The following is a 17,592-nucleotide window of genomic DNA, read 5'->3' as shown; positions in this document are numbered from 1 at the left end:
CAGGCAGATTGTAATCATAGGAACACGTGATCATCTTGGGCACATGGCATATATTTTTATGTACTTAAAAATTGGTTCTTTTGTCTGAATGGATTAGAACAAGGAGGTATTTGACTGCATTGGTGTTGAGGGTGTTTTCATTGCATGTTGATACAAATTCTTCCGTGTTGTGGGGGGCCAAGTATTTCAGTTTAGATTAGTTGATAGGGTTATTATTAAGGTTGCTAAGAGACCCCAGCATCCTTTCTAGTAATTTGCCGAATCAGTTTCACATCTCTACTTTTACTTACCTGTGACTTTAAGAAATTCTTATAAATTAAAAGTCGAAGGTTATTAATAGAAATTTAAAACAAAACAACCACCAATTTCTGAAACAAACAAAATTATTAAGGTGCATAAAAATGTAGATTAACAAGCAATAATCAGTTTTGACTGAGGTGCAGAATATAGCAATATGGTAACAATACAGAAACTTTGGAAGGTTTTAGTGTAGTGATAATATTCAGCAATGGTTAAAGAGGATGTTTTCCTCAAGTTGTAAAGCCTGGTATTTAGGCAATGATTTAATGTATTTTTAAGGATCAAGTTTAACATGTTACGGCGATGAAGACAGCAAGGATTTTTTATACATTAATAAATATTATAATCATTGCAGGTACATCAGAGAAGAGTGGCACATGGTTGTCACTGTTAGTTACCATCCAGTCGATTCTGACTCATGGTAACCCCATGTAACAGGGTAGAACTGTTCCACAGGTTTGGATTCTCCAGAGGAGCAGAACCAGGGAAGCATATATAGATATATAGAGAAATTTAGTTCAAGGAAATGGCTCACGCAATCATGAGGCCGTGGCTTACACAGTTGTGGGGCCTGGCAAGTCCCAAATCCATGGGTCAGGTGGCAAGCTGAAGGCTTCTGCTCGTTCACGTAGTTACAGGGGCCAGCAGATCCAAAACCTGCAGGTCAGGCAGCAGGTTGAAGGCTTCTAGCATCCCAGGAACTGGGAGTCAAGCAATGAGAAGAGTACAGAATTGAAAAAGAGCTTTGGCAGAACATCTCTTTATGTAGTGGAGACAGGCACCATCCACAAGGAAACTCCCCTTTCAACTGATCGGCTGCTCACATCAGATCACAAAATGGAAGATGGTTACATAGTGTTAGCCAAACCACTGAGAGTCATAGCCTAGCCAAGTTGACACCTAGCATTAACCATCACAGGGTTTTCAAAGTGATGACGTTTCAGAAGCCAATCGCCAGGTTTTACCTTGAAGGCATCGCTGGGGAGGTTCGAACTGCCAATCTTTAGTCTAGTATTTGAGCACTTAAACATTTGTGCCACCTGTGATTTCCACACGTGATTAATCCCTCCTTATTGGTACAGTTAACCACTAATTTTGCAGTGTAATAGTAATAGTAGGCCTTTGAGGAAAGCTCTAATGTGAGTAAAACCTGCAGTAAATACCAATGTAAATCAGTAATTTCAACTTTGTTATGGTTGTTCTGGTGGTTGTTTTTTTTCCTCTGAAAAGGAACTGGGGAAGCATGATTAATAAAGTCAACCCGCTAGATAGAATTTTGTTTTTGATGGAAGTATTTCCTCATAAAATTTAATGGCCATGAATCTGATTGCAGAGATTATTTACCACAGCCAAACCTTCCACCAGAGAGGCGGTATAAAACAATTCCATTAGAATCCAGATGGCTAATCAGGAGGAATGTTATGGAACATTGTAGAAGAGGACTATGTGAAAAGTAAATTCAGGGCTGGTCTGTTATTTTGGTACTCTTACCTTCCCCTCCCCAAAAAAGCCAGTAAAAACAGTATAATCTTTTTATAGGCTTTAAAGCCTGTGCTTTTAATTGAATTGAATGTGAAACTACTTTATCATGAGGTCTTTCGGATAACCAATGCCCTGTTGCTTAGGAAGCAAAATAGATCTGACTTTCACCGAAAAAAAATGTTCTTATATCTAATAATTTTATGCTGAAGTACTTGAGAGCTTTTATCTGAATAAGGTAAATTAGACAATTTGAAAAATTCTTTCCGAACAGGATCCTTTAAAGCCTTAGTACCTTGTGCACATAAACTTCATGGATGTATTCATATGTGCTTTATGTATGAACAGATATAGTTATCAAATACTTATCGAGCAGCTACTACTTGACAGAAGGTGTTTCAGGTACCAGAAATCCAGCAGCTAACAAAACAACTGATGTGTCTTCAAACAAATGAAGAGGACAGTATCTCAAATCTTCTTATATGCTAGCAAAGCGATAATAATGTACTTTCTTCCTATCTCAAAAAAGAGAGACAAGATTGCTGTCTTAGGTTGTGTACTATTATATGATAGAGCTTTTTGCTTGCAGATTAATGACAGATTGAAAACATGCATATCCCTGTCGTTGCAAGTGTCTGAACACTCACACTCAGAAAATGCCCTGTGGTTTTTTTTAAGCTTGCTCAATGTTCGTTTCAAATGGAAGTGTTTCCCTCATCTTACTGTATTAAAATATATTCAGTGTCCCAACTTCCCCTGCTCTTTCCACCCCTCATGTATCTTTACTCCATTGCTTTACATGTGTGTGTGCACATGTGTTTGTGCGTCTCTGTCCATCGACCTTTCTGCTCTAGCTAGATTTTAAATCCCTTCAGGGAGTTTCCTTTTTTTCTGGGTATGGGTATCTTTGGTTTAGCATGGTGCTTTATATATACTAGCATTTAGTGCAAATATTGATCTCAAGCTACTGTCCTAAGGTGGCTTAAATCCGTAGCAATTTCTTTAAAATATATTCTACATTGAATTTTTTTTTTTTTAAAGCCTTGCATTTCTTGAAGGTTTGCTGTAGTTTTAAACTCGTTTATGGTTAAAATTAAACCTTTTCTTTTGTTAAGAAAATTTGCATAGATTATGCTGATGTAAAACTTTATTGGACTTGTGTTCAAGAAGAGTTGTTTTTCATCTTCATCAACTATAGCTTTGTTGAGGGGGAAAATCACCCTTTCCAGTCAGGCAGAACCACATAGCTAAATTAGTGTGGCCATACCTAACATCATCTTTTTTTTTCCTGATTAATCTGTTTCACTGTATTAAAATGTACCACTGAATAGGGCCTTAACAGGGACCGCTTTTCTTTGTTAGAATTCTTTCTTCTACCTTTTCTTCTCCAAAAGGTTTAAGCTAGATTTAATAATTTCCATTATAATTTTTTTTTTCCTATTAACTACTACAAAAAGAAACAGGAAGGTGGTCATTAGAAGTTCCATTTTGTCTGAAGCCAGCGTTCTGTCTTCTGAAAGGGAGAATTTCAATAGCATATCTTTTCCATTGAATGAGTGTTATTTGCTTTGGAATAAGCATTGACCTCAATGAGTGTGACACCATGTTGGAAACAATTTATATCAATGACCAAAAAGTAAAAAGCAATCACAATATTTTGTAGAAGTAGATTTCAAACTTAGGTATTCATATTTTATTACCCACTGCCGTCGAGTCGATTCCGACTCATAGCGACCGTATAGGACAGAGTACAACCGCCCCGTAGAGTTTCCAAGGAGCGCCTGGCGGATTCGAACTGCCTACCATTGATTAGCAGCTGTAGCTCTTAACCACTACGTCACCAGGTTTCCCATATTTTATTAGCGACTTAAAAATATTCGGTCTTCTTCCTCAAACCTTTCAGTGGGAGTAACTTGTGGTTCCTGGTGACCCATTTTAGGTTTAGGTCTGAAGAATTATATATATAGAACTTTAATTTTTTTTTTTTTAGAACTTTAATTTTTAATGAATTAAATGAAGTGGGCCATGCAGAGTTTAATGTAATTATCAAGTAGTTGGAAAACTTTAAAATAATTCTCATTTTAGACTTTTGCTTGTCATGGTAGCAAACTTAAAAAATCTTATGTACCAAAGGTGCTTTTGTAGCATTTCATACTTTTTTGAATGGGAGAGATGATGGATGAACGGATGGATGCTAATTATTATCCAAAAACGAAACCTGTTGCCGTCGAGTCTGTTCCAGCTCCTAGCTACCTGATGTGTTTATTTGTATTTTGATTGTTCCAATGTAAGAACATTCATTAATATCTTTGTTTCCCAGACTGAGATGTTTTTCCTTTATAAAACTAAATGCTTCCTATGTTGTTTATTGTCTTTCTTTATATACTTACTCCTTATGCATATTGTAGTTTTTCAATACTTTTGCTAGAAACAAAGATTTAAAAAATGATATTAAAGAAATCTGTCGTCGTAAAATAGCTAACTCTTAACTGACATGGTGAGAATGTACATTTTCTGTCTTCTAATAAATGCCAACAGGTTTTGGGTCCTGCTCCCAGGTGGTGTTCCTTCTTAGACAACTTGACAGAAGAATTAGAAGAGAATCCAGAAAGCACAGTTTATGATGATTATAAATTTGTCACCAAGAAAGACCTTGAAAATTTAGGTAGAGAAATTATGATAAAAATGTTAATAAAAGTAACGTATTTCTACTCTTTTTTTTTATTTTGGGGGTTTTGAATATTAAAAGTGGTTTATCCCTGTTTATCTGATTTTCCACATCTTCTCTTTTGCTAAATCAGATATTATACGTACAATGTATCATCAAATTTATAATCTCTGTTTAAAGGTTCAGATAAATTCAGTCTGCTAAAGCTTTTTTTGAATTTTAAATGAAGAGTAATTTTTTTAGCACACGAGCTAGGTGTAGAAAAAATATTTTTCAAAAAAGCAGTGTTTTTTCAAGATATCTCAGAGACCACAAGCATGTCCCTTCTGACTCCCTTTTAGGTTTTTTATAGTAGACCCAATCCAGAATTTAGAACCCATAGATTGAATCCTCAAATGTAATAGAACCTTAATAGTAACTTTAGGTTTAAAGGTCATAAACCAAGAAATGCCTTTTATTAGAATAGCAGAGGCTTATGTGTAGTGCTTACAGTGTGCCTGACAATATTTTAAGTGCTTTACACATAACTCATTCAATCCTCACAACCCTATGAAGTACATACTATTATGATTTCATTTCATGTATAAGGAAACTAAGTCAGAGAAAGATGAAAGTACCTGCCAAGGGTTTCATTGATAGTGAGGATTGGGGCTTAAACTCAGATGCCATGCATTTTACCTCAGCCATGCTAATCCCTCAGACCCAGAACCAAAAATCCATCCCTGTCGAGTTGATTCCTACTCATAGTGACCCTATAGGACAGAGTAGAACTGCTCTGTAGAGTTTCTAAGGCTGTAATCTTTATGGAAGAGAACTGCCATATTTTTCTTCCACAGAGTGGCTGGTGGGTTTGAGCCACCAACCTTTTATTTAGCAGCCAATACTTAACCACTGTGTCACTTGGTTAATATGTTTATTTTGTTGAGGTAGACAGTTTAATATGTTTATTTTGGGTGAGGAAGACAGTTATAAAGATTGAGGGCTCCTTAACCCCTCAGAAGAGCACATTTATTTCAGTTGCCTAATACTAGCTTCTCCCCCATGTGTCTGTCAGTTTGTCATACTGTGGGGGCTTGCGTGTTGCTGTGATGCTGGAAGCTATGCCACCAGTGTTCAGATACCAGCAGAGTCACCCGTGGAAGACAGGTTTCAGCTGAGCTTCCAGACTAAGACAGACTAGAAAGAAGGACCCGGCAGTCTACTTTGGAAGAGCATTAGCCAGTGAAAACCTTATGAATAGCAGCGGAACACTGTCTGGTATAGTGCTGGAAGATGAGCCCCCCAGGTTGGAAGGAAGGAGTACAACCAGAATGCTCCTTGGAAGCAAGGATGGCAAGACTGCATCTTCTGCAACAATGAGCTCAAGCATGACAACGATTGTAAGGATGGCGCAGGACCGGGCAGTGTTTCGTTCTGTTGTGCGTAGGATTGCTATGAGTCGGAACCGACTCGATGGCACCTAACAACAACAACAACAACGCTAGCTTGTATGATAAAGAGAGTGATTTTGATAATCTCGTTTTATTGTTGGGAAAGGACTGTATAGCTAATTATCGACAGTGGGAAAGTTAGAGGATTTACTCTACACAAGTCTAGGCAACTTAGTTGTCTTTGCAACAAACAGCAGCTAAATGTTAGAAGATTGTAGAATCATGTAACAAATAGATTAATAGGCTTTCAATTTTATTTTTAAATGTATCTTATAGCCTACTTAATCCAGGCCAGAATTATTTTCCACCAGTTACTACCAAATAGTTCTTTAAATTTTAATGTCTTAAAACAAAGAGAATTGTATTTGGCCTTTTTAAAAATGATTTATGAATGAAATAGAATCTTTCTACTGAAGTGACTACTTAAAAAATTCCAGTCTGGTTTTTACAGTATGACTGTCACACTCACCTACATTCTTAAATTGGAGGAAAAAGGTCATTGTTATTTTATAGACTTTTTTCAGCTGTTGTATTTAGTTCATTTTGGGCACTATTCCAGTCTCTTTAATATGTTTATTTTGGGTGGGGAAGACAGTTAAAAAGATTGAGGTGTATTTTGTTAAAATGTCATCATACTGCCCGTTTTTAAAGCAATGGAAATAAATATTCAGCACAATAACATCTGTGCTAGAAAGTGTTTCCATACATTATTAGTGTATTTTGATATTAAATGAGCCACTGATTATCATTTTTCAACAGATTTCCACATCATATAGAAAACCTTTTAAATAATTTATCTTAAAATTAGAAGCAAGGCTATATAATATTAACTTCCTTTATTTCCTAAGATTATTTATACCGATGCATTAGTGATATTGAATACTTACAAGTTCATACTCTTCCCAGCCATGGCCTTCAGCAGACCTTCTAGTTTGGTATTTTACAAAATGTGTTCTGTGGAAAATTACGTCTGCATGGTTAGTGCAGTGGCTAATATCATGGACACTGGAGGTAATCTGACATTGGTTCATATCTCACCTCTACCACTTAATATCTGGCCAATTTACTTCATGAAGCCTCAATTTCCTCATCTGTAAAATGGGAACAATAATAGTACTTACCCATAGTGTTTTTAGAAATTAAGCAGATAATGCTTGAAAAGTACTCAGCACAGGGTCTAAACTTACTGTGTGGATGTTGACTATTATTTTTAGTAGATTTGTAGCACCTAAGAGTGGCAAATACAGGATAAATTTTTTTTTTTTTTTTTTTTTTTAAGAGTGGCAAATGCTGGGTTAAGCAAAGTTAAATCAGTTTCTCTACTCTTGGTCTTCTTAGACCCTTTAATATCATCGTACATTGTGAATCTTCAGGAGGGGGAGGGAAGTATGAAACATTTCCCAAATCTCCTTGACCATAGAACCTTTTTTTTCCCTTAGAAGATCTCTTGGGACTAGTGTTCTGTGGAGCTAACTGAGAAATGCTGCTGCCGTCAGATTGTTTCGAATTAAATTGGCTTCATATGAAAAGCCTCCTGCTTGGCTTTCATTTATGAATTGGGATGGGAATAGTTCTTTGACATAAATATAAATTTTATAGGCTTAAAAGAGGAAGCAGAAATTATTGTTGCTGTCATTGATATGTGTATTTTATAATTTGGTAGTTAATCAGACCAGATACTCTGAGGACAGATTAGATAATAAGCACACATATGCAGGTACATAAATTTAGGTGGCTGTTCAGTGATGCATTTCATTAAGGTTCAGATCTCTGTCTTAGGGCTCCACTGTGGAAGTCCAAACCCTGTAGCTTTATTAAGCTAACAGATTCTGGGAAAGTATTTTTCTCACCAAGAATTTTATTTTATGAGATTATCCTAAATTTAATTTTGCCTTTTCATTTTCTTCTGTAATGGATACTATTTTGTACTACCATGTTATTTTGGCTGGTATCTAGTTTTCATGTCTGTGCGGATATCTGTTTCTAAAATTTGGAAATCGGGGTAATGTTTTCCTTATAATCACTTTGTATTATACCAACTAGAGCTCTTTTTCATGTGGGTATATCATATGTGACTTTATTTATTTATATATATATATATATATATATAAAACAAAAATTTGCCAGTTCAGCAGTTTGATAATTTTTTAACATTGATTACATTCATTGTGTTGTGCAACCACTTTGTGGTCGCTCTTTACGGTGAATATTCTCATAACATTTTCCTCTGTAAATATCTGCAATTAATAAAGTAATTGCTGTGAGGTAGGAGAGCCTCCTTATGTGACCACCACTGTCCCTACTTGACAGCGGAAAAGTTAGCAACCTGTTGTTGATCCCAAAAATTATTTTTATAATTGAACTGGTTTGTTAAACCTAGAAATCTGAAAACCGTTAGTATAAGGAGCCTTCCTTTACTAGTCTGTGATAGTTCATAGAGACTTTTTAAAATAATTTTTATGCTTCATATTACATTTAAAATAAGTAAGGATGAGATGGTTGAAGTAGATTTAAAATTTTCCCTGTAGTTAATGAAGAAGATCGGTAATTCTAATCTTTTAACTTTTACTCAGAAGTGAAATCTTACTATAACCAAATTGTTATTCAAGAAAAACTGTTACATTTTAATAAAAATTTCGTAAGAACCTGCCTTCTTCTGATTAACTTTTCGTAGGGCTCACACATCTCATCGGATCACCTTTTCTCCGGGCATATATGCATGGATTTTTCATGGATATAAGGCTCTATCACAAGGTAAATACAGAACTGCAGTTATTATAGGTGATTATTGAGCAATCGATAGCTGTTTCTTGGTCGCTTACTTGCATTTTCATAATAAGTACTTAAGATTTTTAAGGGCTCTGTCTGTTCTTTGGCATAATAGTCATGGTGTAGATGAAACATGCTGCTGAATAGGGTTCTTTTATTTATTTTCCTTTTGAAAAGGTGAAAATGATGGTGAATCCATTTGCTTATGAAGAATATAGGAAAGATAAAATTGGACAGAAGATAGAAGAAACACGGGCACAGAGAGTTCAATTAAAGGTAAATACTGGACCCGTCTTTGAATTCCCCAGAGAAAAGTACTTAGTTGTTATTTTGTGTATTGTACCAAAGAAATCAGCCGTCTTTTTCTTAGTTTTCCGTCCTTAATTTACATCTTTCACTAAAAAACCAACCACTGCCGTGGAGTCGATTCTGACTCATTATCATTATGAACTCTATGCCGTTGTGGAAAATAATGCCAGGTAGAATGATATTGTCAGCTCTGCTAAGAAAATCTGGTTGTTTCCAAAAAAGTTTTTCGAGAGTTGAGGCTTCGTTAATACCCATTTCTTCCTGACATTTGGCAGTATCTTAGGCTATCTGAATCGTGGGAAGAGGTCATTAGCTGTCAAGCAACAGAAGCCACACAAGTCATTTTAATAGAATTTAATGTAAAGTTAACCAGGTACTGGAGAACTGAAAAGGCAGAGACACTAAGGCATCAGTAAGTGAGGTAATAACTGCAAGAAGCAGATAGCACTCCAGGCCTGGGGAACAGGAAGGAGGAAGGCCCCGAGGAGCTGATGCTGGGGCCCTTGAGGCTTCAGGAGGCGATACCTGGGAAGGTTGCACAGCTGCAAACTAGAACCAGCCGCTGCTGCTGGAGCTCCCTGTAGCTGCCAGGGCGAAAAACTGTGCTGTCACAAAGCCACACAAGCAAGAATCAGACAGGAGAGAGCAAGCCCTGACTTCCTCTTCCTGCCTTCCAGTTTTCTCTCTGGTACTCCCTATTGACTATATTTAATCACCAAATGATAGAAATATTTATAATTGGTAAAGAAAATTTTTTTATTATAGATACACTATTTCAGCACAAAAAATTAGTGACTGTTCCTGAAGTTGCCTTAATCTTTTACCCTTTTTCTACTTTGTTTGCTAACATTTTTAAAAAGTGATGAGTGTGTGTGTATTGGAAGGGGGAGACAAGATAGAGTATTTTTGCCCCAGCTGTTTACCGTGTTGTCAAAATTGTCAGACTCAGATCTGGAATTCCCTTTGGAAATTTGCCACCTGGGGAACAGGAAGTAGTACAGCTGATTCTCAGGTAGCATTTTAGCCGTTCCCCGCAACTCTAGCCATGGCTACCATACCAGCCTGCTGGCCTCTTGCTAATCAGTTGTGGGTCATAGGCCCTTCATTGCTCATCTGTAAGCTGCCAGATACAGCTTCTCCCAGTTTGCTTCTCACTGTGCTGGAAGAAGATGGAGATGAGGGCAGGTGTTTCAACAGCAAGCTGATGTTTCTGTACCATCGGGCCCACCTGAAAACATGACTTATATCCCCAGGATTGCCTACTCTGGGGTGGTGAAATTTGAAAATAAGAGTTCAATGTCTTCTAGTTGTACAGTTACACTTCTTACAGAACTATTAATCTTTAAAACTATGACGTAGATATCTTAGTACACTTTTTTTTCCCCTCTGTACTAGAAATTGCCAAAAGTTAACAAAGAGCTGGCACTAAAGTTAATTGAGGAAGAGGAGGAGAAGCAGAAATCTACATGGAAAAAGAAAGTTAAGGTAAGATTTTATAAAAAAGAAACTGTTGATAAATAGTTTCTACATTTTCTCAATAATAACTTGAATCTCTTTTTCCTGAAGGACCATAGTGGCTCAGTGGTAGAATTCTCACCTTCCATGTGGGAAGGACCATAGTGGCTCAGTGGTAGAATTCACACCTTCCATGTGGGAAGGACCATAGTGGCTCAGTGGTAGAATTCTCACCTTCCATGTGGGAAGGACCATAGTGGCTCAGTGGTAGAATTCTCACCTTCCATGTGGAAACCTGGGTTTGATTTCTAGCCAGTGCACCACATGCACAGCCACCATCTGTCCGTCCATGGATGCTTTGTGTGCTGTGGGGATGCTAAAACCTGTTCCAAGTTGCAGCAGAGCTTCTAGACTAAGACTAGGAAGAAAGGCCTGGCAAGGTTTGCTTCCAAAAATCAGCCAGTGTAAACCCAATGGATCACAACGCTCCAATCCACAACTGATCATGGGGATAGCTCAGAATTGGGCAGCATCTTGTTCTCTTATGCACGGGGTTGCCATGAGTCAGGGATCACCATGAGTCAGGAGCCAACTCAGAGGCAGCTAACAATAACAAGCAACAAATCTTTTTTATTAAGTTTCTTTCTACTTTAAACTTTTCCCCCTGCTTATAAGATATCATATGCCCTGGACTAAACGAAAAGCAAAGAAGTTTCCAGAATAAACTGAATGCTTCAAAGGCCAGTGTAGCAGGGGCAGGGGTTTGGGGACCATGGTTTCAGGGGACATCTAAGTCAGTTGGCATAATAAAATCTATTAAGAAAACGTTCTGTATCCCACCTTGGAGAGAGGCATTTGGGGTCTTAAACATTAGCAAGCGGCCACCTAAGATGCATCAATTGGTGTTAGCCCACCTGGATCAAAGGAGAATGAAGAACACCAAGGACACAAGGTAATTACGAGCCCAAGAGACAGAAAGGGCTGCATAAACCAGAGACTACATCAGCCTGAGACCAGAAGAGGTAGATGGTGCCTGGCTACAACCAATGACTGCTCTCTCAGGGAACGCAACAGAGAGAGAGAACCCCTGAGGGAGCAGGAGAGCAGTGGGATGCAGACCCCAAATTCTCATAAAAAGATGAGACTAGAAGGACCCCAGTGGTCATGGCCCCCAGACCTTCTGTTGGCCCATGACAGGAACCATTCCTAAAGCCAACTCTTCAACATGGATTGGACCGGACAATGGAATGGAGAGGGATGCTAATGAGGAGTGAGCTTCTTGGATCAGGTGGACACTTGAGACTATGTTGGCATCTCCTCCCTGGACGGGAAGTGAGAGGGTAGAGGGGGTTAGAAGCTGGAGAAATGGATACAAAAAGAGAGAGTGGAGGGAGGGAGCAGGCTGTCTCATTAGGGGGAGAGCAATTGGGAGTATGTAGCAAGGTGTATATAAGGTTTTGTGTGAGAGACTGACTTGATTTGTAAACTTTCACTTAAAGCACAGTAAAAATTTTAAAAAGATATGCTCAGTATGGCACCTTTGGAAACACCCATAATTTCTTCTATCCAGAGAAAAGCACCATTAATATTTTAATGAATTTCCTTCCTGCCTTATTTCTCTGAAAATTACAATTCATGTTATATACATAAAATACTTTTCTGAGTTCTAAAAATTAACGTTAGTTTCCCATTTCGTTAAAAATTCTTTGTAAATATTTTTAATGGCCACAACATTCTACCTTATGAATGTACTCAAATTTAATCTTTTATTGTTAAATATCTAGAATGTTTTTCTTTGTCCTTTTGCTTACAGTTCCAGAAGTGATTGATTTTTATTCAGACTTGACATTATTGGGAGTATGCATGCTTACATATAAATGCTACTTACCTTTTTTTTTTTTTTTTTAACTAATGTATAAGCAGCCGAAGATAAGTCATAAAATAAATAAGGGTTAGTGGTTCATTGAGCTGATATTGTCAAGATACAAAGAGATTTTTCTAACCTTTCCAGGTATATGGAGATTTCCTCTATCATCCCCAATCCTACTTTTTCATTTGCTTGCATCAGGAGGGGAGATAACCAAGCATAGTTGTTTAGTAGAACGAGTTGTAAAGATCAGATCTCTTGGCAAGAGCCTGAGGACTCTGAGTATAGTTGCTGTCAAGTCAGCACCGACTCCTGGCAACCTTCTGTATAACAGAATGAAATGTAGCCTGATCCTGTGCCATCGTCATGATCTTTGATAGCTAGTTGTATCATCTTGAGTGATTCCTTCTGCTTCACTGAGTCAAGAGTTTTTCCATCTATAAAATGCAAAGATAGGGCCAGATAGCCCTCAAAGGGCATTTTTTTGTACTGTGATTGCTAAGTGCATTCAAACTCACTATTCCTTTGTGTTACTCTCTGCTTCCTTATCCTCACTTCATTCCCTCATCCTGGTCTGTTACATTCTTTTATTATGTTATTTAAAGACCACTGGAAATCTTAACTTTTGGAAGCCTTCCTTAGTAAACAAATAGATGGCTTTTATATTTCCATTTTTATTATATGAATAATATACCAGTGTTTAAACTTATTATTTAAATTTATGTCTATGTTACAGCTTTGCATCTGCTTAATTTACATTAATGTATATAATGCATATGTATATATTAAATTGTTCAAAATATAAGTGCTTCCTGCTACATTGACTTTCCCATTGGAGTTTTTACATTGATCTTGTTAGCCAATGCTAAGGATGATTGGGAAGGTGACTTTGCAGCTTCAAAACACTACAAGCTAAATTGAAGTGATTTTTGGATTTATATGTGCTAACACTTCAGTAGAAGAGTAGAACTAATTTAGGCTGCAGTTGTATGCATTCCTGTCTATGTTTTATGCTTATGAGTTCTTATCCTTTGATTTAATATTATAGAGGGGAGGACACTTAAGTTAAAATTTAATTTTGATATTTTGTGCAGCGTGGTATATGCCTTTTTTATAAGGTCCTTATGATTATAAAAATGTGAAAAGCCCCTCCCCCTTTTCTTTGGTATCGTTTTTTTGGGAGTTGGGGCAGCCAGAAAAGATTCAGAATATAGGCAGGCCTCCTTTGCTTGGCAGTGCAGTACAATAAAAGTGTCTGTGCAAGCTGAAACCGTGCAAAGCAGTCTCAGTTGTCCATTAGGAAAAATTACAGTTGTTCTGTACCTTTAAAAATGTTTGCCAAAGCATTAAAACCCTCATTATGAATGTATTAGGGAATGAAAAAATAGGGAAACTAACATCTCTGTAGTACACTGTAATTCAAAACGTTAGAAACAAACAAAATTAACAGAATATTTTATTTCTTTGTAAGAAATTAAGAGTAGTTTCAACAATGCTTGCCCTCTTCTCCTTGTATAACTTAGGATGCTGACCAGGTGTCTTGTCTTTGTAGTGTTGTAGGTCCATTTTCAATCTAGAAATCTGGCCGGCAATGCTGGCTACTTGCTGGGCCCTTTCAATCTAGAAACTCAGGTTCTTCAGTGCTGGGACATTTTCTTGGAGGAAAAAAAAGTTTTAAATAGTATTTCCCTGCTGCCCTGGTTATTCGTTCATGTTTGAGGATGAGGGATTTAAAAAGCTGAGTGGAAGCTCTGAGATATGGGCAGCGTTCTTAAATCACTGTGTGGTGATCTGGGTGGACTCTATTTGGTGAAGTTTCAAGTATCAGTATCTCTTAGGTCCTTCTCTTGGTTGGTCTGATTCTCCTGCAAGGAGGACAAAGGCGCTGCTGCCAGCATTCTGAGAATTGAGAACTGTGGGTCAAGAGTATGGGTGGGGCTGGATGGTATCTCAGTATTGAATGTGCAAGTATTCATTTCTTCTCCTAGTTCTCACTTTGCTGGTGTCCCCCCATCCAGGCATAACTTCTGCCTTCTCTAGAGAAGACACAGCTTTGCAGAGTTGGGGATGAGATTTTCAATAGACTTTGTGCCCTTTTTTTTTTGTTTTCAATATTTTATTACTCTTGTTTCCCTTCACATCCTCCTCATCCTTACGAGTTGATGTCTTTTTTCCCTAAATCCTCTTTTTGTTGTTTCAGGAGAGATTAGGAGATGCTTTACTCAGAAGTCTGCACCAACTTTGTTTCATAGATATCACAGTGTTGGAAGAATTGTTCTAAGTGCCACGCACTCCTTCTATATATTACTGTTAGGACAAAATACTAGTAAGAAGCACCCTACTCAGGATGCTTCTTTGAGATAGGGCTAGGGGTAAGAACACTACAGACTTCTTCCAAATCCTAATAAGTGTTTAGCATCTGTGTGTGTGTATGTTTATAGGGCAGACCACTAGCCAGACGCTTGTAAACTACTTTAGAACATTACTAAAGATATCTTATCTTGCCTTTTTTTTAAAGACAGCTGTGAAAATAAGCAGTTAGACTAGGAAAAATCCCTGGGGGGATATATATTTACAGCTGAGTTTTAAATTAAAAAAAAAAAAATCCAACCTTAATACTGGCGACATATTCTTTTTATATTTCTCTGTTGTTTATTCAGTGTAATCATTGCTTTAATAAATATAGTAAGATGAAAAGGAAAAAGTTTCCTTTGAGTTCTATTATTTTTATAATCTGGAAATGTGTAATAGGCAAACAGCTGTTCATTGATCTTTGACAGTATCACCTATCCCATATTTACAGCTATTTCCAAACTTTACATTGTAGCCCACCTTGTCTCCTGAGATCTGGCAGCTTATTCCCAGATGCCTACTTAATTATCCACCAGAATCCAGACAGACGCTCTCCTCGTACCGCAAACTTCACCAGTCGTAACTAGAGCATAATTTCTTGCCCTTTACCTTAAACCTCTTTCTCCGATGACCTCCAATGATGAATCCTAACTCCCAGCATCACCAGTTTTCTACTCACTTAAGATAGAAACATTAGAGAAATTTCTAACCCTGTTTTTAACTCTTAATCCTCCCACCTCACCCTATCACTGGATCTATTGATCGTAACCTATCCCAATAATCCTTTCCTAAAAAGGATTTGCTCCCTCTCTTACTTTCCCATTGCCCTAATTCAGGCCCTCTCTCTTCCCGGTTTCCTAAAGTCACCTTTTCATTCTTTCTTGCGACTCTTGTCTCACCCTCAGCAGTCCGTCATACACCATGCTGTTGGGGGCTCTTAAAGTACAGTTTTATTCTCATCTGAGATTCTTACAGCACACTTGTATTTATCATCCAGTCCTTGTCCTTGTCCCCCTCTTCCTCTTCTTCACTAGTGATTCTTTCTTACCTTCAGAATAAAGGTCAGAGTATTTAAAATCCTTTATTATTTGGCCTCGTCAAAACATACGGTTTCAAATACACCGTTATTCTTACTTCATCAGACTGGCCACTACTTTTCAGTCTGCTGGAAATGCTCGTTTCTTTCATATTTCTACCTATCGAAGCCTCTTCATCTTGCAAGCCTTCTCCCAGGCGCCATGTCCATTATGAACCCTCCTAAAATGTTTCTTGTTGGAATTATATTTTACTTTATACCCTGTAGTACTGCTCCTAGGTCTTTACATATATATACACATAACCCAATATATAGTACTGCTCCTATAGCTTTATATACAGCATTGCTTCCTATGTCTCTTTCTCTCTCTCGCTCTCTCTATATATGTAGCACTGCTTCTGTGTCTTTTTAGTGTTCTTCATAAGGCACCTTGTAGCATACCTGCTTACAGTTTTTTTTTTTTTTTTCCTTTCTCACAAGATTGTGAGCTGACCCCTTGGGATCAGGAACTCTAGATCTTGTCTATGTTTGTTTCTTCCTTGATTTCACTCTATCTTGGAAGCTGTATTTAATCAGAGATTTGTCGAATTCAGTGTATCGTAGAATTTTAGGTAAAGATTGATCAGTTTTTAGGTTCATAAAAATAATCAGCAGCCAAGTTCCTTAATATCACACGATTTACCAGATTTTTATTAGACGCCACCTAAGTTCCCCATCTGTGTAGAGCTCAGCTTCTACAGCCTTATTTACTCTCCATAGCGGAGCAGCAGCAGAATACAGTCCATTCAGTAGAGCTAGGAGCCCTGTGGCACCATGGCTAAAGTGCTCAGCTGCCAGCCAGAGGGTTGGCATTTCAGAGTCACCGGCTGCTCTGCAGGAAAAAGATGTGGCAGTCTGCTTCCATAAAGATTACAAGTGAATATACGAGTTTACAATTAGAAAACTTCCTCTTCAAAATGACACAAAAAAGAATTTAATTACCAGTCCTTAGCTACCCAAATGAGCCTTTATGGTCAGAGTTTTATTTTATGTCAAAACGGCAAAGTCTTAGACTCTATCGTTTGAGAGCAATTAAATGGCCTAGGGGGGAAAAACTGATGAGGCTGCACTATAAGGCGTGAAATATCCCCCGTACTTCTGAAGAACTCACACCACCTGCCCCACCGCCACCCCCACCACGTTAATCGTTGATGTGTTGTGGATGTATACTTCTCTCCTGGATTTGCAATATGAAGTTGAAAGACTCACTAATTCTAATTCATTTTAGTAGCTATGCTTAAAAAGTTGTGTTTCAAAAAATTATTTCTTTCTTTAAAAAGTGTTTTGCATTAAAAATGTTAGAAAATTCTACATATTAAAGGTGAAGTTAGCCAAAAAAAAAAAAAAGGCTTGTTTTTAGTCCATTATGTATAATGAACAAGTAATATAGATCATGTGTAAAATGGATTAATAAAATTTGTTTTTGATGGGAGACAAATCCCAGGGGCCACTAGAAAGTTCTAGAGTCTATTCTAAAGAAATTTCATGTGTTCCTTATACAACTTATCAATCCATGAGATGTTAACTTAAAATTTTACATGATTTTTTCTTTTTCTTATAGAACCTTCCTAATATTCTCACTGATGATCGATTTAAAGTTATGTTCGAGAACCCTGATTTCCAAGTAGACGAAGAGAGTGAAGAATTCAGGCTTTTGAATCCACTTGTTTCAAAAATTAGTGAAAAAAGGAAGAAGAAACTAAGGCTTTTAAAGCAGCAAGAACTTCATGAACAAGTAATATACCCTTTATCATTTAGAATTAGTACTGTTTCTTTAATATAAAGTTTCTGTGTAAGTTAGAAGAATTTTTGAATATGCTTGTGGTGTAATGTTTACCGTTTAGCTTAGGAACATACCTGATTTAATTCCAGGCATTTCGTCAGATGT

At 37.3% G+C, this 17,592-nt stretch overlaps 1 protein-coding gene across 4 annotated transcripts in view; it reads left to right on the top strand.

The window, feature by feature from the left end:
* LOC104847416 (nucleolar protein 10-like) overlaps positions 1 to 17,592 on the top strand; it is a 123,842-nt gene that overhangs the window by 84,078 nt on the left and 22,172 nt on the right. For 3 of the 4 annotated variants that reach the window (XR_010323550.1, XM_064295031.1, XM_064295030.1), the window contains 5 exons: positions 4,318 to 4,444; positions 8,552 to 8,631; positions 8,824 to 8,922; positions 10,351 to 10,440; positions 17,266 to 17,439. Coding sequence is in view for 3 of the 4 variants with exons in the window: in XM_064295031.1 (XP_064151101.1) it covers positions 4,318 to 4,444; positions 8,552 to 8,631; positions 8,824 to 8,922; positions 10,351 to 10,440; positions 17,266 to 17,439 (570 nt within the window). In the remaining variant the exon portion in view is untranslated. Of the gene's footprint in view, positions 1 to 4,317; positions 4,445 to 8,551; positions 8,632 to 8,823; positions 8,923 to 10,350; positions 10,441 to 15,104; positions 15,829 to 17,265; positions 17,440 to 17,592 lie in introns of those variants that run through there. The other variant, XM_064295032.1, reaches the window with a different exon arrangement.

Source organism: Loxodonta africana, chromosome 12 (genome assembly GCF_030014295.1).
Source record: "Loxodonta africana isolate mLoxAfr1 chromosome 12, mLoxAfr1.hap2, whole genome shotgun sequence".
NCBI classification, from domain to species: domain Eukaryota; kingdom Metazoa; phylum Chordata; class Mammalia; order Proboscidea; family Elephantidae; genus Loxodonta; species Loxodonta africana.
Note: the sequence above shows the minus strand (reverse complement) of the source record. Positions and strands in the feature narration are given on the sequence as shown.